Source organism: Trachypithecus francoisi, unplaced genomic scaffold, assembly GCF_009764315.1.
Source record: "Trachypithecus francoisi isolate TF-2019V2 unplaced genomic scaffold, Tfra_2.0 Lachesis_group3, whole genome shotgun sequence".
Classification (NCBI taxonomy): Eukaryota; Metazoa; Chordata; class Mammalia; order Primates; family Cercopithecidae; genus Trachypithecus; species Trachypithecus francoisi.
This window is the reverse complement of record NW_022681468.1, coordinates 108,036,594-108,059,000: the sequence shown is the minus strand read 5'-3', so window position 1 is coordinate 108,059,000 and position 22,407 is coordinate 108,036,594. Positions and strand designations below refer to the sequence as shown.

General features: G+C 45.3%; 1 protein-coding gene across 2 annotated transcripts in view; it reads left to right on the top strand.

Annotated features, from left to right (window-relative positions):
• CEMIP (cell migration inducing hyaluronidase 1) overlaps nucleotides 1–22,407 on the top strand; it is a 172,544-nt gene that overhangs the window by 91,127 nt on the left and 59,010 nt on the right. Inside the window, exons 2-9 of one of the 2 annotated variants that reach the window (XM_033189218.1) lie at nucleotides 2,485–2,594; nucleotides 7,569–7,715; nucleotides 8,568–8,706; nucleotides 9,752–9,988; nucleotides 13,132–13,311; nucleotides 16,656–16,726; nucleotides 17,687–17,782; nucleotides 18,460–18,581. In XM_033189218.1, the coding sequence (XP_033045109.1) occupies nucleotides 2,501–2,594; nucleotides 7,569–7,715; nucleotides 8,568–8,706; nucleotides 9,752–9,988; nucleotides 13,132–13,311; nucleotides 16,656–16,726; nucleotides 17,687–17,782; nucleotides 18,460–18,581 (1,086 nt within the window). In that variant the 5' untranslated portion in view covers nucleotides 2,485–2,500. Of the gene's footprint in view, nucleotides 1–1,450; nucleotides 2,595–7,568; nucleotides 7,716–8,567; nucleotides 8,707–9,751; nucleotides 9,989–13,131; nucleotides 13,312–16,655; nucleotides 16,727–17,686; nucleotides 17,783–18,459; nucleotides 18,582–22,407 lie in introns of those variants that run through there. The other variant, XM_033189217.1, reaches the window with a different exon arrangement.

Sequence of the window (22,407 nt, the reverse complement as noted above, 5' to 3'; positions counted from 1 at the left end):
TCTCACAAATGTTAGGAAAAGGGGGTTGAGCATTATTCCCCTATGTGGAATTATTTTTGCATTTATCCAGAAAGTGACTCTTTTTTGGTCTTTGAAATCACCTGTGATATAATTAGAAGACATCAGAGCTTCAATGTCCATGTCACCAACCTCCCCACTTGGTACCTGGGAAGTCTGAGGTCCACAGAAAGAAATGTCTTAATGAGGGTCACCCAACAAGTTAGGGCAGGAGGGATACCCCCACCCAGCCTACCCCCTATACCCTGCCGCCTCCAACCTTGCTGTCTGTCATCTTCCTTTACCAAGGAAGGGCTCTTCTGAAGCCATGATGATTTGGGGCCCTTTGGCAGCAGACAGCAAACTATTAATACCTTTGGTTTTTCTAAACTGGTGGAGATCTGAAACCAGGGTTCTGGCTTTTCTCTGAGGACCATAAAATGCTGCTATTCCTGGGGTCCCCTTCTTTCTATTACAAGGAGCATAAAATGGAGCACTCCTCTTCTGGGGGCCATGGGAAAGGAGCCATTCCCACATGCTGTGATGCGTGACTTCAGCAATCTGGCTGAAGCGACTAGAATGGGCCCTGTTGTTCTCCACAGAGCAGGCTTGGGTCAGGCAGGGTGGCTGTTAAGAGGACACGGCCAGCATTGATTCTGGGAGTATCGTTTCCTCCCTCCCCCAGCCTCCCAAGCACACCTGTGTGGGAGGTACCAGGCAGAGGGCCCAGTGTTCTCCTTTCAGACCCCTTGGCTGTCCCAACTCACTGAACTCGCACAAAGAGCTTCACTTTGAACCGAAAGGTCAGGAGTGATCAGATTTTTTACTGAGCTTGTTCAAAGGGAGGAACCTGGGCTGGGTGAGATAGATTTTGGCCCTTTTCTCAGTGTGGGAGAGTATCTGTTTGTTCCTGGGCACTACAGTCATAGTCATAGGAGGAATTGGGGAGATGACATAGAAGCTGCAGCTGGCCACCCCCAAAGCTCATCTGTGTTCTCTGTGTGTGCTACAGAGGACTTGAACAAAGACATCTCTCCAAGTGATATTATAGCCTGAAAAGGAAATCTCACATCGTTTCCTTTATTAAGTTCCTGTCTTGAAGTTTACCTAGACAGATTCCCATAGTAAACTTCTATATGAGTAAAAGGGAAAAAAGTAACAGTGGCTTAAATAAAATCAAAGTTTAATAAACTAGAAGTTTAATTCAGGCCAGAGATGGTGGCTTACACCTGTAATCCCAACACTTTTGGATCACTTGAAATCAAGAGTTTGAGACCAACCTGGCCAACATAGTGAAATGCTGTTTCTACTAAAAATACAAAAATTAGCCAGGTGTGGTGGTGCACGCTTGCAATCCCAGCTACTGGTGAGGCCGAGGCAAGAGAATTGCTTGAATCCAGGAGGTGGAGGTTGCAGTGAGCCGAGATCCTGCCACTACACTCTAGCCTGGGTGACAGAGCAAAACTCTGTCTTTAAAATAAAATAAAATAAAATAAAATAGCTTAATTCTCTCTCAATAAAATGAGTCCATCATCTAGGGCTATTTTCATTCTACACAGGGTCGGGACCTAAGTTTTCTCTCTGCTTGCATTGGCATCCTCAGTGCATGCATGGCTGCTACTATATGACCCAAGATAGCTGCTGAAAACCCAGCCACCATATCTTCCTTCCAGCTAGCAGGAAGGAGAAGGGAGAGAAGAAAGTCTCTCTGTCCTTCCTTCAAGGGAGTTTCCTGGAATTCAGACACTATACTTCTGCTATATTGGCCAGAGCTGAATTCCAAGGCCACAACTAATGCAAGGGAGACTAAGGAATGTAATCTTTATTCTAGGTAGCCATGTGCTCAGATAAAAACCAGGGATTCTGTTACTGAGGAAGGAGAAGAAAATGAATATTGGGGACAATTAGCTATCTTTGCCACATCTTCCTCCTAGATAGATAAGAAGAGGGTTTATAACATGCAGGCATCTATATTTATGTTTTCAATACTAATATCCAAGGCTGGATTAGAAGCATAGACTGATAATGTAAAGGTTAGAAATCATCCAGTCCACACCCCCATTTTAAAGGTTAGAAAACTGAGATCCAGAGAGATTAAACAGATCATCTGAGATCACACAGCAAGTTGGTGGAATCTAATACCCAGCTCATGTTTAGTTGGAGTATTTTTGTTCTGCTCTGTTTCTTAACTTAAGAAAAAAGCTTCATTCTGGAGGGGAGGGAGTTTTGAGTGCAAAGGATGAAATTACATCTATCATTCGGTCTCTGAGCTGCAGGACACAGGCAGGACAACGGTAGGGTTTTTATGCCCCAGTCTGCCCAGCCTTGAGTTGTGGCAGCTGGGGAAGCCACTGGTGAGGACGCTGCACTGGAGTGTGGGCTGGCTGGAGTGTGCACATTCTGGCACTGCCTGTCTCCGTGTCAGCCCTGTGTACTGATTCCAGCCTGCCAAGGCTGCATGTCTGACTCTGTGTGCTTCTCTTTCAGGGAGCACGCTGCCAGGATGGGAGCTGCTGGGAGGCAGGACTTCTCCTTCAAGGCTATGCTGACAATCAGCTGGCTTACTCTGACCTGCTTCCCTGGGGCCACATCCACAGGTGAGCACTGCAAACAGATGGACCTCTGTATCTCGGCATGGAAGGCACGGCCCCTCACTGGAGCAAGGCTGCTGTTGGGGGAGCCAGGAGAAGGAGCCATAGGAGTGGGTCAGGGTGCCTGGGCTTTGGCCCCACCTCACTAAACTCCTTGGTCCCCAACACGTTTCATCCTGGGCTTCATCATCCACAAAATGAAGGGATTGGACTAGAATCAGGGGTTGCAAACTCAGTGCCTACAGGAGCCAGGTACCTGATACAAATGAGTGAAGCTGACCAGGCAGGGAAACACTTTTCTCAGTTCTAGCCAATTGCTACTGTGGGAAGGTGGATCCCCTTTTGCAGGATCTGAATTTTTCAGAGAAACCAGAAATCTAGAGCTTTATGTAAAATCTCCCTAGTTTTTAAATGTTACCAATGAATTCAAAATGTAAAAACCACTCTAAGAGGCTGAAAAAAAAAAATAAAACCCCACATATCTGAGAGATATCTTTCCAACTCTGTCTGGACCACCTGGTCTCAATGCTCCCTTCCTGCTTTGGTATCTTAGGATCTAGGTACATTAAAGTACTTTTCAGCTGTGATGCTCTAAGCCAGGTTTAGATCTATTTTTCTATCTCAACATTGTCAACGTTTTCTTCAAGTGATTTTCAGTTAACATCTAGAAGTGTAAGGTAAGTTTCCCTAGGCTACAGGAAACACCGATCAGATCATCCAAACTTGGGACAGAAGACAGTGAGAGACAGGGACAATTTTTTTTTTTTTTTTTTTTTTTTTTTGAGACGGAGTCTTGCTCTGTCGCCCAGGCTGGAGTGCAGTGGCCGGATCTCAGCTCACTGCAAGCTCTGCCTCCTGGGTTTACGCCATTCTCCTGCCTCAGCCTCCCGAGTAGCTGGGACTACAGGCGCCCGCCACCTCGCCTGGCTAGTTTTTTGTATTTTTTAGTAGAGACGGGGTTTCACCGTGTTAGCCAGGATGGTCTCGATCTCCTGACCTCGTGATCCGCCCGTCTCGGCCTCCCAAAGTGCTGGGATTACAGGCTTGCGCCACCGCGCCCGGCCGAGACAGGGACAATTTTTAAATTTCAGATGGGGGTTTAGTGCTGCAATATTATAATCACCATTGATTACTCTTTTATTAATGCTATTTTTATGTCCATTGAGTTGGATGCTTTTCTGTAAGAATAAAGAACCTTACATCAAATTTATATTTTGTTTTTCTCTACCCATTGATAGAAGAAAATAATTAATAACTAGTGAAATTCCTTCACTGTGATTTCTTGAAGAATCTTTCTGATCCTTAGGGGACATAGCAAGTAGCTTTTTTTTTTTTTTTTTTTCTTTGAGACAGGGTCTCACTCTGTTGCCTAAGCTGGAATGCAGTGATATGATCACGGTTCACTGCAACCTCTACCTCCTGGGCTCAAAAGATGCTCTCATCTCAGCCTCCCTAGTAGCTGGGACCACAGATGCACACCACTATGCCTGACTATTTTTAGAAGTTTTTAGTAGAGACAGTCCCACTATGTTGTCCAGGCTAGTCTCGAACTCCTAGGCTCAAGGGATCCTCCAGCCTGGGTTTCCCAATGTGCTGAGATTACAGGTGTGAGCCACCATGCCCAGCCAATAGTCCTTATTTTAACTTTCCAGGCAATAACTGGCTATATTACCTGAATTCATTCATTTATCCTTCTTTCATTTATTAAATTAACAAACACAGAGTGAGCATTGACTCTGTGCCAGGAACTGGGTTTGGATTTATCTTTTAGGGTGACTTACCTTAAAGGTGATCCACCTTGGAGAGGTGCCTTCAGGTACTTCCTTTGATTATTTCTTCCCACATCCTGGCACCTCTCTTGCTGTTTGCATATCAGCCATGTGGAAAGGGGCTGAGCCTCTGGTTCCCTCTGGCCTGTGCTTTTCTCTGATGTCAGAGGGATGTAGAAGCCAACCCTTGCTATTCATGCTCCAAGTAGGTCGGGCTTGCATTCCCTCTCAATCCCGCTTCTAGTGGCCTCTCCTGGGAAAGTGAGGGTGGTTGCCATGGTGATAGTTCAGCGAAAGCCCTGACCCTCTTTAGACACTTTCTGATTCATACAAATGAAAAGCCACTAACACTGGCCTTCACTGAGAGGAAAATGTCCAGCTCCAAAAAAGGAGTGTCCATTCAAGGCCAATCTTGCAACTGCTGTGCTTTAGCAGTGGTGTCAGAGCTTCTGGAGAGCTGGGATGTGTGGTCACACAGGTCAGACTGACCAATTTCAAATCCAGATGCAAAGTCTATGCAAACTCCTGCACTTGGAGAGTGAAAAGGACAGTCAGGATTGTCCTGGCAGATGTGGACTACAAGGCTGCAAGGCTTTGTCCAGTGGAGTTGCAATGGCTCCTTCCAGCATACTCATGGCTCCTTCCCTGGACCACTGGGATCCTCAGCTGGCCACATATGTTCACCACATGGCTGGGAATTCACCACCTTGGAGCCTGACACTCTTGTCCAGGACTTGATGGAAGGCAGCCCAGGGCCTCTGACTGGCCTCTACTGGAAGCCAGCCAAGCACCTGACCCTGTCTGGAGATAAAACCAGCAGCGGGTTTCGCAGCCCAGCCCTCAAGACCATTCTTGGCTGCTCAGTATCACTGCAGAGAGCCCACCCCACTGCTGGCAACTCTGCTTTTACATTAAAATGGAAAGTCCACTGATGAGCAAACCCACGTCTTCCCAAATTTTTTCCTTTTGTTGCCACTGCTTGAGCCCCTTGATATTTACAATAGCTGGAAGAGCTACTTTGGTGAAACTCTAAAAAATGTGAAATTCTTTTCTTAATGAAAGAGATCCAAAGTCTGTGCTAGGGCTAACAGCAAGGCAGAGGGAGCATAGAGGAGGGTTGTTATGGGGCTGGAAGTGGGGATGAGGATGAGATCCAGGCAGTGGACACTGAGTGCCTACACTCCGCTTTGGACAGAATAGAAGGGCCAGTAGCTGCCTTTGGATGGGCAAAAAGGACAACTCAGTGTGGGTGTGGGGTCTGTATCTGGTGCTGCTGAGTGCAGATGAAGGGGGAACTTCCTTCGAGTTTTCCTTGACATATGTAAGTATGGGACAGACACTCTTACTCTGGAGATAGCTGAATAAAAATCAAGGAGCATTTAGAACTGACATGCCAGTAATTGCATTGTATTACTCTGTTTTCATGCTGCTGATAAAGACATACCCGAGGCTGGGTAATTTATAAAGAGAAAGAGGTTTAATGGACTCACAGTTCCACATGAGTAGGAAGGCCTCACAATCATGGTAGAAGGCGAAAGGTACATCTTACACGGCAGCAGACAAGAGGAAATGAGAATGAAGTAAAAGGTGATTCCCCTGATAAAACCATCAGATTTCCTGAGATGTATTCACTACCATGAGAACAGTATGGAGAAAACCACCCCTGTGATTCAATTATATCCCACTGGGTCCCTCTCAAAACACATGGGAATTGTGAGAACTACAATTCAGGTTGAGATTTGGGTGGGGACACAACCATCATATCATGCACTGAAGCCAGAGTTCCTCCCAGGGTTTGTGGCATCCTCTTTGCTTGAGAGACACAGCTTCTCCTAGACTCCCTTCTTCAGGGCCTGACCTGTGAGCTTGCTTCCATTCCTTCCAGTACCTGCCCCAGAGTTTCTCATCTGAAACCTTGCCCTGCCATGAGCTTACCTGCACGTCAGCTTCCCGCCTCCTCACCACCACCCCGGGTTATTTTGAAAGCTACTGTTTCATACTTCACACCCTTCTGGTCACAGAAAAAAAAAGGGCACCGGGGCTTGTTCTCGGAGCCAGTTCATTCTCATCTTGTTTTGTCCATTGTCTCTTCCCACCTGTTTGCCTCTGAATTTTCCGTGCTATTGATGGAGATTGTTCCAGTCTCTGTGACAGCACCAGTCCTCCTCACTCAAGCCTTGTTAGCCATGTGAACATAGAGACTTCTTCCTGTGCTTCTACAGAGGTCAGGGAGAAGTGTCTCTGCAATACCCACCCCAGGTCTTTTTAGACTCAACTAAACATATCAGACTCATTAGGTGACCACATGTCACACTGGTCATCAGACTCCTTTGGAAAATATAGAATGGGAAACACAGATGCCATCAGAGCAGCATCAGGCTCCTCTCTTCCATGGGAGTGGTCCTGGCAGCCTTCCAGACAGCCATCCAGAAGCTGTTGTCTTTGGTTCTCCAGGTGACAGCTCAGGTGAAAGGAAATAAGACTGTAATTGGACAAGTGTGGAAACCACTGTGTCTTAGAAGCCTCATGCCCCACTGGAGCCAGTAGCAACTCCATAGATGTAACTTTCAGGGTTCTTGCAAAATGTCCCATTATAAGAGTCACTGCACTCAGGGAAGCCTACAGTGTGACATCTCCACCACATATAAATATAAACTATAGTTTCTCCCAGTTTAGATGACATTCACCAATCAGGGGTCACTTTGTTATAAACAATGCTGCTAGGTAACAATTTATATAATATTGTCTTTCTCAGGTTTCCAGGGGAACAGAGCTAGAAAATTAACCAAAGGTCTAATTCTCATGCAGAAAGGGAAAGAGCTTTATTAGCTATTCAAATGTTGCTTTCCAGAAGACAGAATATCTTGGAATCTGAGTAGTCTGGGTAAATCATCGCATAACTTCAGAGCTTGGAATGTCCTGAGAAGCCATCTATCTACCCTTTATTTTGTAAATGGGGAAACTGAACCCAGAAAAGGGAAGTGACTTATCCACAGATATGTGATGAATTCATGCAAAATATATGACTGGTCCCCAAGGTTCCAGCCTCCTATGTCAGGAGGTTTCTCAGCTCTCTAAGGTCTTTCTTTTAGCTCTAACAGAGAAGAGGCAGGGGCCTTAAAGATGCATGGGAGTCCCCCTTTTGGCCTGTAGCATTCTTGCTTGGTGAGGTTGGTAGATGGGAGCAGTGACATCTCTCTGTCCTTGGCAGTGGCTGCTGGGTGCCCTGACCAGAGCCCTGAGTTGCAACCCTGGAACCCTGGCCATGACCAAGACTACCATGTGCATATCGGCCAGGGCAAGACACTGCTGCTCACCTCTTCTGCCACAGTCTATTCCATCCACATCTCAGAGGGAGGTAAGCCTATCTCTCTCTGCTGCTCCCTCTTCCCTCCACTGCCCCACAACTTAGCAGATAGGATGCAGGTTGCCATGAGCTCAGATGGACAGAATAAACATCACATGCTTTGGGTTCATGTTGGCATTTGGTTGTCTGAGATAACCGTCAGTTCTGAGCTGTTAGGAATGGCTTGTCGGAGGTCCAATCTTAGTGAAAGGAGCATTTATAGAGGAAACTCCTTATTGGTGTTTTGAGTAATTCTGCTTGTCTTACCTTTAGAGGCCTGGTCATTGAATGCAGTACATGCAGTGATGGCATTTCAGCAGACAGACATTATTTACACATTGTAAAGCAGAGAGCATAGAAAAGGAATTACAGCCAGCCCTCTGTATCTGTGGGTTCTGCTCATGAATTCAACCAATCCCAGATTGAAAATATTCCAGAAAATTTGCACCTGTACCGAACATGTACAGACTTTTTTCTTGTCATTATTTCCTAAAAATACAGTTTAATCGTGATTTATACAGTATTTACACTGAATGAGGTATTATAAGCAATCTAGATATGATTTCAAGTATATGGGAGGATATGCATAGGTTAGATGCAAATATGCAAATACTATGCCATTTGAACCAGGGACTGGAGCATTCATGGAGTTTGGTATCTGTGGGAGGTGCTGGAACCAATTCCCTTCAGATACTGAGGGATGACTGTACTTGTAAGTACACCAAGCAGAGAAATGTTTGGAAGATGTGCCTTTTTGCCTGTCCCAGTGAGATGGGGGGTGCTTAGGGAGTCTGCCCTTGGCTCTGATATAACCTTACCCTTAACATTGTGTTATTAAAACCTCCCCCAATGCTACCTCTTCAGGCAAGCTAGTCATTAAAGACCACAATGAGCCAATTGTTTTGCGAACCCGGCACATCCTGATTGACAACGGAGGAGAGCTGCATGCTGGGAGTGCCCTCTGCCCTTTCCAGGGCAATTTCACCATCATTTTGTATGGAAGGTGCGTAGACCACTCCTACAGATCAAATGCCACCCGTGGATCTGACAAGAGGGAGGCTTTCCAAGACAGAGAGAGAGGCAAGAGGGCAAGACTTGCCTGTAAGATAGGAATCATTCTGTCCTGCCAGATGGGGATCATGAACAAGACAGACATGGTGATTTGGGAGAGCTGAAGTCCATGAGGCATGTTATTTATAGTGGCCTGGATGCTATACTTGTTTTAGAGTATAAACTGCCAGCCTTTCAGCTACCTTCCAATCATATCATGTTCAGGGAGGCTCTGCAAGTGTTTATATAATAGGCTACGATGGACAAGATACAGGAAAATTCCAAGTGGTACTTGCCCCCTGGCTGTGTTCCCTCTTTAAACAATTGGGAGTGCTAAGAAGTGAGAGCCAGGAATGCACAAGGATATGCAGTTCATGTCCAGGTGATTCCGCATCTGATATGGACCAAAATACAAAACACTTAAACTGAATGGAAGACGTGCCAACCTGTGAACTAATAATTGGCACTTCTGCTTGGCCCTGAGGGCTTTATTTTGGTCTGGCTTAGGAAGATTGGGTTGCTAATGTTTTTGTTGTTATTGTTGTTGCTTTGAGATGGAGTCTTGCTCTGTGGCCCAGGCTGGAGGGCAGTGGCATGATCTCAACTCACCACAACCTCTGCTTCCTGGTTCAAGCAATTCTGGTGCCTCAGCCTCCCAAACAGCTGGAACTACAGGCATGTTCCACCACACCTGGCTGATTCTTATATTTTTAGAAAAGATGGAGTTTCACCACGTTGGCCAGGCTGGTCTTGAACTCCTGACCTCAAGTGATCTGCCCGCCTCGGCCTCTCAACGTGCTGGGATTACAGGCATGACCCACCATGCCCTGCCGCTAGTGTTATTTTTACTGACCTTAGGTGATAAAAGTGTAACTGGCTCTATGGTGGCTATGGTGGGGAGTCAGGGAGCTGAGCTGTGACTCCTAGGTTCCCTCTGGGTTCAGTATCCAGTAAAAGAGATGTGTCAGCCAACTTTGGGGAGCTGTTTTCTCTTGCAGGGCTGATGAAGGTATCCAGCCAGATCCTTACTATGGTCTGAAGTACATTGGGGTCGGTAGAGGAGGCACTCTTGAGTTGCATGGACAGAAAAAGCTCTCCTGGACTTTTCTGAACAAGACCCTTCACCCAGGTGGCATGGCAGAAGGAGGCTATTTTTTTGAAAGGAGCTGGGGCCACCGTGGAGTTATTGTTCACGTCATCGACCCCAAATCAGGCACAGTCATCCATTCTGACCGGTAAGGTTTGCCTTCACTTAAACTTATACTCATTCATTCAAAGTACACTTATTGAGTGTGCTTCCTGGCCAGGTACTGCTCTAGGTGTTGGGAGAACAGCATGAATGAAACAGACGGAAATCCCTGCCTTCAAGGAGTTCTGTCCTTCCCCAGGTGTTGGCCCAATGATGCTGTATTGAAGAGGAGCAAGCATACACACATACGTATACATAACGTAGTTTCAGATTGTGATAATTGGTAGTAAGTGGGAAAAAAAGACAGAGATGCTAGAGTGTAACTAGGGAAGACCACTTTGGATAGGGTGGTCAGGGAAGGGCAGTGTAAGGACGCAACATGTGAGCTGAGAAATGAAGGGTGAGGCTATGTCAGGGAAAGAGTGTTCAAGAGAGAGAACAAGTGCAGAAGGCCAGAGGTATGAAAGGGCATGACATTCTCAAATGAAGGAAAGGCCATTAGAGTGGTGGGAGCACTGCGAGTGGCGCAAGAGCAGCACACAGTCACTTGGGAGTTACAGATGGGGATGGGACAGGACCTCGGAGGCCACGGTAAGGAGGTGGGTTTTCTTCTAAGTGGGATGCAAAGTCACTGAAAGGCATTAAGAAGAGCGTGAGCTGATTTAAAAGAACTTTCTGGCTGCCATGTGGAGAATGGTTTTAATTGTGGAGGCAAAAGCAAACACGGTGCAGGGGGTTAGGAAGCTTCTGCTGTGGTCTAGGCAAGACATGGCAGTGGTGAGACCCAAAAGGAATGACGGTTAGTGGATGTACCTGTGAGATGTTTGGAAGGCAGCATGGGCAGGTGTAAGCTGGCAGATTCTGCCAAGGCTGGACCTGCCCTGCAATCCCAGGGGCTCTCATCCTGGCCCTTCAGAGGGAAGGACAGAGGTGTGGTAGACAAGCAGAGACAGAGCTATCCTGGGGCTGCTGGGGGAGGGGGACAGGCATTCCTCAAGAACAGGGCCCAAGCTGTGGGTGTCACCATGAAGGCAGCAGGAGCCAGCTGTGGTCAGGGACAGGGTGGGCAGGAGCTGAAGTGCCTGCTGGTGCTCACAGACACCCAACATTGCTGGTAAACATTAGTGCCTTTAATAGTCACTGGACTTTCTCCCCACAAAACACTGTTCATCACTTTACCTGTCAAATATGCTTCAATCTTCATCAAAATTCTGTGAGGCAGGTTCTGTTATTATCCACCTTATACACATGAAAGCACTGAGGCTCACGGGCTAAATTTACTCAGTCACAAGGATGGAAAGTGTAGGAGATGGGATTCAAACCCAGGTGTGCCTGTATTTCCTCCATGGGCTGCCTAGTGACAGCCATTTGCCTTGCCCTGAGACTGAGCAAGGTTGAGCCCACAGGAAACAGCTGACGCCTTGATTGACACAAAGTATGTCAGGGAGCCCCTGCCTTCATACTAGAGAGGATGGCCTCTTCAATTGTGTGCTGATCTTTTTGGTGCTGTTTCTTAAGTACAACACTGTTACTTGCAGAGATCCAACTTAAAGTTTATTTACCGATCTGTTAATGAGAAGTGATCTGGACAGATGCTGTGGAGACGGCAAGGACAGAATGTCTGTTTGTTCCGAATATCTTTTGCTTAAAGTATGTGTTGGAGATCTCAATAATCTGACAGATGAATGTGTATGAGTAAAGATATTAATAAGCACACACGCGCGCACACACACACACACACACACACACACGTAAATGCAAGCATAAGTCATCTGAGAAGGTCACTCAGAGAAGCAGGAACTTAGGTCAGCTCTTGAAAGGTAGTAGGTGTTTGATCAGGTAGAGAAAAGGTGGGAAGGAATGATGAAGACAGGAGTGGGTGGGTGAGGTGGTCACTGAGAAGCACTAGGCTTGTAGCAGGAGCTTCCTGGGGAAGGTCAGCAGAGGGTGAGAGCTTAGGTGGGACTGGACCAGATTGTGCCACAGTTAGAAACAAGTGTGAGGACCCAGGAGCAGCTATCCAGCTACCACTGGTACCAACATTGTTTTTCTTTTCCAAAAACCTCCTTAGATTACTTTTCCAGATTCATTTTAGAACTATTTTCCTTAAGTTCCAAGACATATTATTTAGGAATTTCCACTGCAATTGCATAAAATCTTTATCCTTACATGGGGAAGAGTTTGAATCATTACAAAATTGTGTCTTTGCTTTGTAAATTATTCTCACCAGGAGTATAGATTTTTGTGTGTGATTTGTATTTCATGGATATTTTATGTGCATGAGGGTAGGTTATCAGTCAATTTGGAGATTATTAGTTCTTGCTCTTATAAGAGATCTGCTGTCTAACATTGCACGATACTGTACGGTACACTTAAAATTTTAAGAGGGTGGATCTCAATGTAAGTGTTCTTACCACAATAAAGTAAAATAATGTTTACTTTATTAAACTATTAAATTAATTTACTTTATTAAAAATTTATTAAATTAATAAAGTAAAAATAATTTTTAAAAAGTAAACAGGAGAAAATAATACAACAACATTTACAATACTCAAATGTTATATGACTGCTACTGTGTGAATCAAGATTACATTTTAATGATTCTAAGATACATTATCATAAGAATCATTAACAGGTCAATAAATAAACTTTAAGTTGGATCTCTGCAAGTAACTCTCTGCAAGCTGCTCTAGGGGTGGGAGAAGGGATTTGGGATAGTCTCCATGTCATTTCCAAGAATTCTAGGACTGGTGTTTTAGTCTGGATCAGAGATATAAATTCCTAATGCCCTAGCTATCTGAACTATCTCCTAAAGTCAGGCTCTTGCAAGAGGCATGATCCTCTGCCTCCAGGATGAAAAGGGAACATCAAAAGGCCTAGACCTCAAGTATTTGACCCACTCAACATCCTGGAGCTTGAAGTCTTCACTGCTGCAATCATTTCTTTGGCATTTTACTTAGCGAATGAACATTATGGTCAAGTCATAACCCTTCTTCTTGGCTATCCCTGTATGGTATGCAAAATAATGAAACATGCTTGCTCTTTAAAGAAAAGGCTTCCTTCTTTAAGAATTGTAGCCCTGGGATCATCGGATAGCATGTTAGTTGTTGCAGCACAGACATGTGCTTAGAGTTCTCTGTTTTGGCGTCTGTCAAGACTATTCAGATCTCTTCTCTCTGCCCTTTTTAGGTTTGACACCTATAGATCCAAGAAAGAGAGTGAACGTCTGGTCCAGTATTTGAACGCGGTGCCGGATGGCAGGATCCTTTCTGTTGCAGTGAATGATGAAGGTTCTCGAAATCTGGATGACATGGCCAGGAAGGCAATGACCAAATTGGGAAGCAAACACTTCCTGCACCTTGGATTTAGGTACTGCCCCTCACTTCGGCTTCCACTGGGCTCTGGAATATTGAAGCCACCCTATCCCACTGAGAATTTACCTTTCCCATCTCCCCTCCCCATAGCCGTACCATCCTAAATGACCTGGTAGATACAGGCATTTGCATTTGACATCTGCATTTGGCATATTTGGGAATTGTTCTTAAAGAAACCTTGTTTTTTCTTACAAGGATAGTTCACTCAAAAAACACAAAAGCTCTGTGTTTATATGAACTCATTCATTCAGCCAGCCACTAACAAAATACTAAGTGAGTATCTACTGTGTGTAAGAGCCATGTCTCCAATGCACAACTAATATTCATTTTCCCTTTCTTTGGCAAAGGGATCATGTCATGGCTTGGGGATTGGCAGATAGTTTTTCAAAGATTATGTGAAATGCTTCTGCTGAGGCAAATGCCCAAGGAGAAGCAGCCCTTTGACATGTTCTAGTGTGTGTTTTGTTTGCCTTGGAGTGCAGCATCATGCCTGACATTGGCATGCACACACATTGGCACCAAGAGGATGCTACTTGCCCCATAGTAAACACATCTTTTAAAAAAAGTTTAATTTAATTTAAAGTTCTGGGATGCATGTGCAGGATGTGCAGGTTTGTTACATAGGTAAACGTGTGCGGTGATGGTTTTCTGCACCTATCAACCCATCACCGGGGTATTAAGCCCAGCATCCATTAGCTATTTGTCCTGATCCTCTCCCTCCCTCTGCCCCCGCCCCTGCCAGGCCCCAGTGTGTGTTGTTCCCCTCCTGGTGTCCATGGTAAGCATGCTTTTTCATCATGTTGAATCAAATCTCAGCTCAGTGGAAAGTTGAGGTTATCTGTCCCACGGCTGCTTAGAGATTATGATGCTCCCCACTTCAGCTTCCCGCATCTAGGAGCAAGATCAGAGGGAAGCCAGAGACTTTTTTGGGCTTGGAGCAAAGCAATTTTGCTGGCTGGGCAGAAATTCCCTGGGCAAGGGAGGAGTGCTCCAGGTTCCAGAGTGCATTCTCCGACAGCCCAGAGACTACTTCTTCTGGATGGGAAACTCAAGCAGGAAACTTAAGCAGCCAAAGATGACAGTGATACCTTGGCATTGCAAGTCTCCTTTGTTATCAAACACTAAGTGCACTTCCATTCTGTTGTTTTATAAACCAAAAGGCCAGTTTATTAATTTACAGTGAGAGTTAGAAACACCAGGAAGCTGACTACTTAGGGCCTCAGCAGAAGACGAAAGTGGCTAAGGGCCCAAGATCTGGCATCCAGTGGCCTGAGTTTGAGTCTGGGTTGCACCTCCTAGGAGGTGTGACTGCAGGCAAGTGACTCATTCTCTTTGCCTGGTCCTGAGTCTGTAAAATAGGATATACCAGCAGCTATCTCAAAGGACTATGGGACAATTAAATGTGATAATATGAGCAAAATATTTTTCATTATGTCTGGCACAGAATAAACACTCCATAAATGTTAACAACTATTTTCTCCTTATAAACAAGAGCCACTGGAAAGATGGGCACTAGCCATCTTTTGCTAGGGCGGTTCACATGGGCAGTGGAGATATGTAGGCAGGAATTACATGTCCACACCTCATTTGTATAGAGACATTCTTTGAGTGATAAACTTAAAGCATCGAAAATCAGTAGGAGAACTGAAACTTGGACCCTTCATTTGTTCACACATTCAGGAAATGATTATTGAACACATACTGGTGGGAGGTACTTGGTTAGACCAGGTGTCCTGAGCTCTCGGGGGAAGGTATGAATGGAAATTGGTGACGGGGCATGAGAAAGCAACAGAGCGGGCAAGGGAGTTTAGTGCAGATGAACACATGAGGATGAGACCAAGAAAGTTCCCATAGAGAGATCAGCAGCTTCGGAGGCCCAGGGGCAAAAGTATGCCTCTCCCAAAGAAGGTGGGGATGGTCAGGCAGTGGCAGTATATGAGAGAGGGCAAGGGATGAGAGGTGAGGCTGGAGGAGGGCGGGAGCAGAGGACCTTCGATTCTGTGCCAAGGAGCTTGGATTTTATCCAAAGGGCAATGGGGAACTACTGAAGGATTTAAGCAGGAAAGTGGACAGTCAAATCCCCAACCTCAGTTAAACACCATTCAATAGTGACTCATTTTCCAAGACAAGAGATCAAAACAAGAATAATGAGAGCTATTCAGCACCAAAATCGATTGATGGCTTATAGTAAGAGAGGGCTACTGTAGGAAAGGAAAACCTCTTTCCTTCTACTCTTCTAAGGTCTTGGCTGGAGCACCTGCAACAAATCACTGATTAACAGGAGAAAAGCACACAAATGTAGTAAGTTTTACACAACACGGGAGCCTTCATAAGGAAACAAGGACCCAAAGAAACAGTTAAACCTGAGTGTCTGTACACGAGGTTTGATGAAGTGGAGAGCTGTGGGAAAATGTGGTAGGACAAGGGGCTTGAGTTACGCACAGTAAACAGGGGAAACTTAGCAAGGTCTCTGTTCCTTCAGTTTCCTCTTGGCTTCCTTCTGTGTTTGGGGATAAGGATGATCTTTTTCTCAGAATAAGGAAGGCCCTCCCACATAAAGGTCTAAGACCTGCTTCAGGGGAAAGTCAGAAACTCCTTCCTGCCATTTCACAAATTCCTTGAGCTTGAAATATTCAATATGCCAAGTTGCCATTTTGGGGGGTAGCATGTCCTGAACCCCATTACTGCGTTAGGCATTATGCAAAATGCCTAAAACAAAATGGGGTAAGAAAACCTTCCTGCCCTAAAGCAGCACATGCTTTCATGGAGGAAAGATGGATGTACAATTTTTGAAAACCTTAAACCATTTTTTGCTTCCCTCCCCATTAAGAAGAAGAGAGATTTCTCTCCTTTCCACGGCCCAAGGCAGATGGCTAGGGTAGTCAGTCACATTAGCCTCTGGTATTTTCCTCAAGCTCAACTCTAGGGGAGCTGAGCATGAGAGAAATAACCTTTCTCTCTTGGAACATGTTTTCCTGAAGGTATGCAAGCACTTGCTTCAGGACATAATTGAGCTTGGCGGGAGGTATAGTAGGTCTGTTGGCTTGTTTGTTTATTTGTGATTCATACTCCCATCTTCTGCCAGAATGGAGCTGAAGAGACTCACAGGGAGCAAACATCAGGCAGGCCAGAGAGCGAGGAAGCCCAGAGGAGTGCTTGCAAAGAAAGGTGCTGCTTCTGGAGAAGAGAAGCCCAGCAAGTGAATGAATTTCCCCCAAACAGCAGGGAGGGACCCTCTTCCACCTGATGCTGCTTCAACTCTGCTCCATCCCCCCACACCCTGTGCAGGTTCAGACTTGTGCAGAGCTTTACTTTTTGTTATTTGTTTCTTTTTTTCAGACACCCTTGGAGTTTTCTAACTGTGAAAGGAAATCCATCTTCTTCAGTGGAAGACCATATTGAATATCATGGTAATACATAGCTGGCTGGAGGCTTGATTCCCTCCAGTGTCTCTCTGACCAAGAGGTGCAGGGCATTTCTGAATAGCTCACTTTTCTCTGAGCATGATTGTCCAGCTCCCAATGCCTAGATGAGTGAGTAGCCGCTTAACTGGCCACCTTACATGGAAGTGGCAAAGGCCAATGCTGGCCAAAGACCCATCACTTGCGATAATATTTACCTTTTCATGGAAATCTTCATTGACTTAATCTAAAACCTAGAATTGGCATAGAAAAGATAAGAATGGAGATAGAGCCAGCAGGGTTGGTACTTTAAGAGCTAAAACGAGGCCGGGTGTGGTGGTTCACACTTGTAATCCCAGCATTTGGGAAGGCTGAGGCGGGTGGATCACTTGAGATCAGGAGTTCGAGACCACCCTAGCCAATATGGTAAAACCCTATCTCTACTAAAAATACGAAAAAAAAAAAAAAAAATTAGCCAGGCATAGTGGCGGGAGCCTGCAGTCCCAGCTACTTGGGAGGAGGTCACACCACTGCACTCCAGCCTGGGTGACAGAGAGAGACCCCGTCTCAAAAAAATAAAAAATACAAAGTAAAAATTAAAAAGAGCTAAAACAACACTTTAGATGGGGTTTCAGGACACAGTGGTAGCCTCCTTTGCCCAGCAAAGGCTGCAGGAAGCGCTGCAGTTCTAATGCCAAGGAAGAATTCAGACCGTGAGACATGCTAGAGTTCTACAATCTGAATTTGTTGGGAGGCTGAAACTAAACTGTCAAAACTGAAGCAAAAGAATGGATGATAATCTGCTTCCCAAGTGAATGAATGTCCTGATTTTCTTTTATCTACTTAAAAAAAAATTTTAAAGAACTGAGTCAATGTCCATGTGTGTAGGGGGATTTCCTTGCCTTGGAATCATAGCTTTTTTAATTTGGGGGTCTGTCCAGCTCCTAAAGGGTCTGGTTTCTCTGACAGGACATCGAGGCTCTGCTGCTGCCCGGGTATTCAAATTGTTCCAGACCGAGCATGGAGAATATTTCAATGTTTCTTTGTCCAGCGAGTGGGTTCAAGGTGAGGAGTTTCAGACAATTTGGTGACCCCTAAGAGTGGGATAGAAGACCAGAAATCACTGTCTTTTGCAGAACTAGGATTTATCTCTTGTACCAGTAGGACCACTTTAATTTTTGCAGAATCAACTAAAAATGTGCAACCAAACATTGTCTTTAATTAGTCAAACCACTTTAGCCCATAGCCCAGAAGGATGTTGTCCTCTGGCTAAGATTTCAGTTTCACCTCAGTTAGGGTCTGTGGCATTCAGCTTAGTTCACAGAATATCTTTGATGTGGCAGGCAATGGCACTGAACAGGAAATGCAGATAGGACTAGAATCTGCCCTTCAAATAGCCCACACTCAAGAACTACAGAAAGCAGCAATCCTAGTTGCAGTCCTTGGATAATGGGTTTACAGACGGATTTTCTTTCTTTTCTCTTGGTTTATTTGCTTTTGCAATAACAGAGAATATAAATTGCTTTTATAAAAGTAAGAAACTCATTAAGAGAAACTCATTTTTTAATTAAAACGTGGGAGTGTAGGCAGATTGATTAGAGCCATCCATGCCCCAGCCTGGTGCAACCACAGACAGATAATATTCAGTTCCCATAGTGCTGAGGACGCTTGGAGACACACTGAGTGTGACTTGCCCTCACAGGCAACCTCCTGTCTGACTGTGCTGTTTGCTTTCTGCCTAGATGTGGAGTGGACGGAGTGGTTCAATCATGATAAAGTATCTCAGACTAAAGGTGGGGATAAAATTTCAGACCTCTGGAAAGCTCACCCAGGAAAAATCTGCAATCGTCCCATTGATATACAGGTACCAAACTCACAGCAAAAATAGAACATAGAAATGTGTTGTTGATCACAGACATTCTTGCCACTTGGGTGCTGTGATTCTCATGACCCTCCTGTGAGGTAGGTCAGTTAAAGAGTACTGTTCCCACTTTAGAGACTGAAGCAGAGGCTGACTATCTGCCCAAAACCAGGGCTCAGATTCTCTCCTGGGTCCAGCTTCTGAGTTGCTTCTCTTTAACTTGCTTCTTCAGCCATGGCTGAGTGTGCCCCCACCACAGGGATGGGTTTGGCCTCCCCAGCCTCACTTCCCAGTCAATTTCCTTAGGGACCTTGAGTGCACAGGATGCAGCTAGGATTTGGGGTGCAGGCCAGGCCAGCCCAGATGTAGAACACATGCACGGCCTTATTCTCGACTGAGGTAAATCAAAGCCAGCATTCATAGAATGGACAGTGTTTGCTCAAAATCTTCATTGGAGTTAATTCCATCTGAAGGGGACCTTGATGTTCTCAGTTGGCCCCATCCATCAAGAAAGTGTTGAGTAAATACACAGCCCTCACCATTCACCAGCTGAGCCATTGGGATGCTGGGCTTTGGGAACAACAGGAAAGACAGGAGAAATAGGCAAGGTAAATGAGATTTATTTCCTTATGCCCAGTCTCATTCCAAGACAAGATTTGAGGCTGCTTAAATGCTTGATAGAGAATTAGAAGTCATTTGATCTGGGCTCACTGGATCATGCCTGTAATCTCAGCACTTTGGGAGGCTGTGGGCAGATCACTTGAGGTCAGGAGTTAGAGACCAGCCTGGTCAGTATGGTGAAACCCCTCTCGACTAAAAACACGGAAAAAAAAAATTAGCTTGGTGTGGTGGCGGGTGCCTGTAGTCCCAGCTACTCAGGGGTCTGAGGCAGGAGAATTGCTTAAAGCTAGGAGGTGGAGGTTGCAGTGAGCTGAGATCACACCACTGTACTTCAGCCTGGGTGACAGAGCAAGACTCCGACTCCAAAAAAAAAAAAAAAGGCATTTGAGAAAGGCCATTTCCGCCCATTTTATCCTCCTTCAGCCAATAAAAATAGCTACCACATTTGTACAACACTTTTTCCTAGAATATCAAAGCTCATGTCCCAGGTCAGCTCGAGTCCCAGGCCATCTGTCTGTGCTTTCACCCCGCCACACCAACCTGGTCAGAACGTCTGCCCTCTGTCTTGCATTGTGGGAAGGACCCCTTATCCAAGGGAGGAGCCTCTGTTCTGCACTTAGCAAAGGCTGAGGAAAACTTTCTCATAATTTGGCTAAGGCTCTTCCCTTCACATGGCTTCAATGTTATTGAGAAGGATTTACCCAGATTAAGTTTCAAGTTGCAGATTCTCCTTGGGTCCAACAGAATCAAAAAGCACTGATCCCCCACAGCACATTCTTTCCAGATTTAATTTTAATTTTCTCTCGTAACCTTGAATGTTCCAGCTTTAATTCTGAAATAGCCATAATCTTATCCCTCCAGTTCACTTGACCACAGGAAGTCTAGCTCTTTACCAACCTCCCCTCTCCAAATACTTCTGGAAATGCTCAAGGAATGCTTACATGGTCTACAAATCTTTCCCAGTGTTTGCTCTGCCAGTTGTCTGGCTCCAGACATTGTTGATTGGAAGACCACCTCTCGGTGCCAGGAAAACAGCATTCCTTAGACATTCTCCACTCTTGCATTTACTTTGCTCCCAGCACAGACACAGGCCCTTCCTTGAACGTCCCAAAACACAATTAAACCCAGGCTGAGAGCTCCGAAAGCCAAGACCCTTCATAGGGACCCAACCCTACGCTCTATAGCTATTAGTCTGTTGCCATATTGCAAGGCCTAGTTTTCTTCCAATAAAAAGAGTTCCCTTGACAATACATTCCCCAAGTTCGAGTTCTCCATTATTTGAGGTTCAGAGAATAGAAGATCCAACAGCAGTGTGGTCCCCTTACTCAGAAGCTTAGGGATGTCTTCCCACAATGAAAGCATTCAGAACTCCCAATTCCATAATAAGACCTTTGGCTTTTTCTTGGCAAAACCAAGGTCTGTGGAGATGGTCATCTAAAAGGTAAGAGTCATGTGCCTCCAAGGGTGAATTCAAACCTCCATCTCTACCGATGAGAAGATGTTGCCAGGCTGGAGAGATGGGTCTTACTCCTAATTCTCGCTACCAATCTTTAATCAATGGTCATCCCCAGACTTAGCTAGAACATCTCTTCATACTCATCAAAGGCAAAAATGGTGATGCAGAATATGCTCCTGGATGTTTCCAAGGCCAGAAAAACAAAGCCATTCTTGTTTATGGTCACAAGAGGTGAGAGAAGCAGGATTTCCTCCTTTTTAGCAGGTGACAAAAGCATCAGCCAAAAGCTAAATGACCTAGTTAATTAACCCAGGGAGAGACTAAGATGAAACAGAACTTCCCACATGCTCATTTTTGCCACTATTGCAAAAATGCAGTTTTTCTCTGGTCACCTGGTGCCTCTCACCTCCCCAGGCCCTGAGCTCTTATGTGCTCCTCTTCCTGCTTGTGTCTGCCCCCAGTGCCCAACTCTGTGTCATACACAGTGGGTCCTGGGATACCTGCCATGCACTGACATAGCCAGATCCTCTGGGCCAGGGAGTGTCAAGGACATTTGCAACCTAGGCAAGATTGGAGGAGGCAGGTTGGGAAGAAAGGGGAAGCAGCAAGACTGCACAGTTGACCTTAAGAAAAGCGTTTCCAAGATCTGATATTTTGTGATTCTGAAAAAAATAATAATAACAAAAACACACTGTTTCTATGTCTTGCCCTTCGTTCAGTTCTCCTTGGCTGAAAATTCTCTTGCCTCCCACCTTCTCTCTTAAAACCCAGCCACCCTTCGAGGCCAGTGGGATCTACTGGACTCAGATTTCTCTGGGGACATCAGGCAGTCTGTGTGTTCCCCACAGCATCTGGTGCAGTGGCTAGAGGTCGGCCTGATGCTAACGAAAACATATTTTGAAGTCAGAGAGATCTAAGCCTGCCAGAGAGATCACAGCTCTACCACTTGTGAGGTTTGGCATATCAGCAAGTGAGGTGCCCACAGTGCAAAATTTAAGGCAGCCCACTCCCTCCAGTGCCAACTCAATACTCGCATGACCCCAAGAGTGGGTGCTGCCTTAAATTTTGTGCCCTGGGTACCTCACTCACAGTCATGTTACTTAGTGCCTCAGTTTACTCACAGTAAAAACAGGGCTAATAATTGTTTCCTCATGGGCATGATTTGTGGATTCAGTGCAGCGAAGTGTGCAAACTGAAAAGTGGCCCACACATTTTTTATTATTTAAAATTAATTTATTGGCCGGACACAGTGGCCCACGCCTGTAATCCAAGCACTTTGGAAGGCCAAGGTGAGTGGATCAATTGAGGTTAGGAGTTTGAGACCAGTCTGGCCAACCTGATGAAACCCTATCTCTACTAAAAATGCAAAAATTAGCTGGGTGTGGTGGCGGATGCCTGTAATGCCAGCCACTCGGGTGGCTGAGGTGGGAGAATCGCTTGAACCCGAGAGGTGGAGGTTGCAGTGAGTAGAGATGGCGCCATTGTACTCCAGCCTGAGCAACAGAGTGAGGCTCCGTCTCAAAATAAATAAAATGAAATAAAATAAAATAAAACAAAATTATTATTAGTTATAATATTGATAATTATTTTGTTACTAATTATTATTACCAGGAATAATAATAAACTCAAGTCTACTTAAAGATCTGTTTCTCTGAATGACGATGGATTCCCTTTTACTCTTCTTATCCAAAACTGAGATCTTTCTTCAGGTTAGAAAAAGGAAAAAAAGAAAAAGCAGCAGAATTGAGTAAA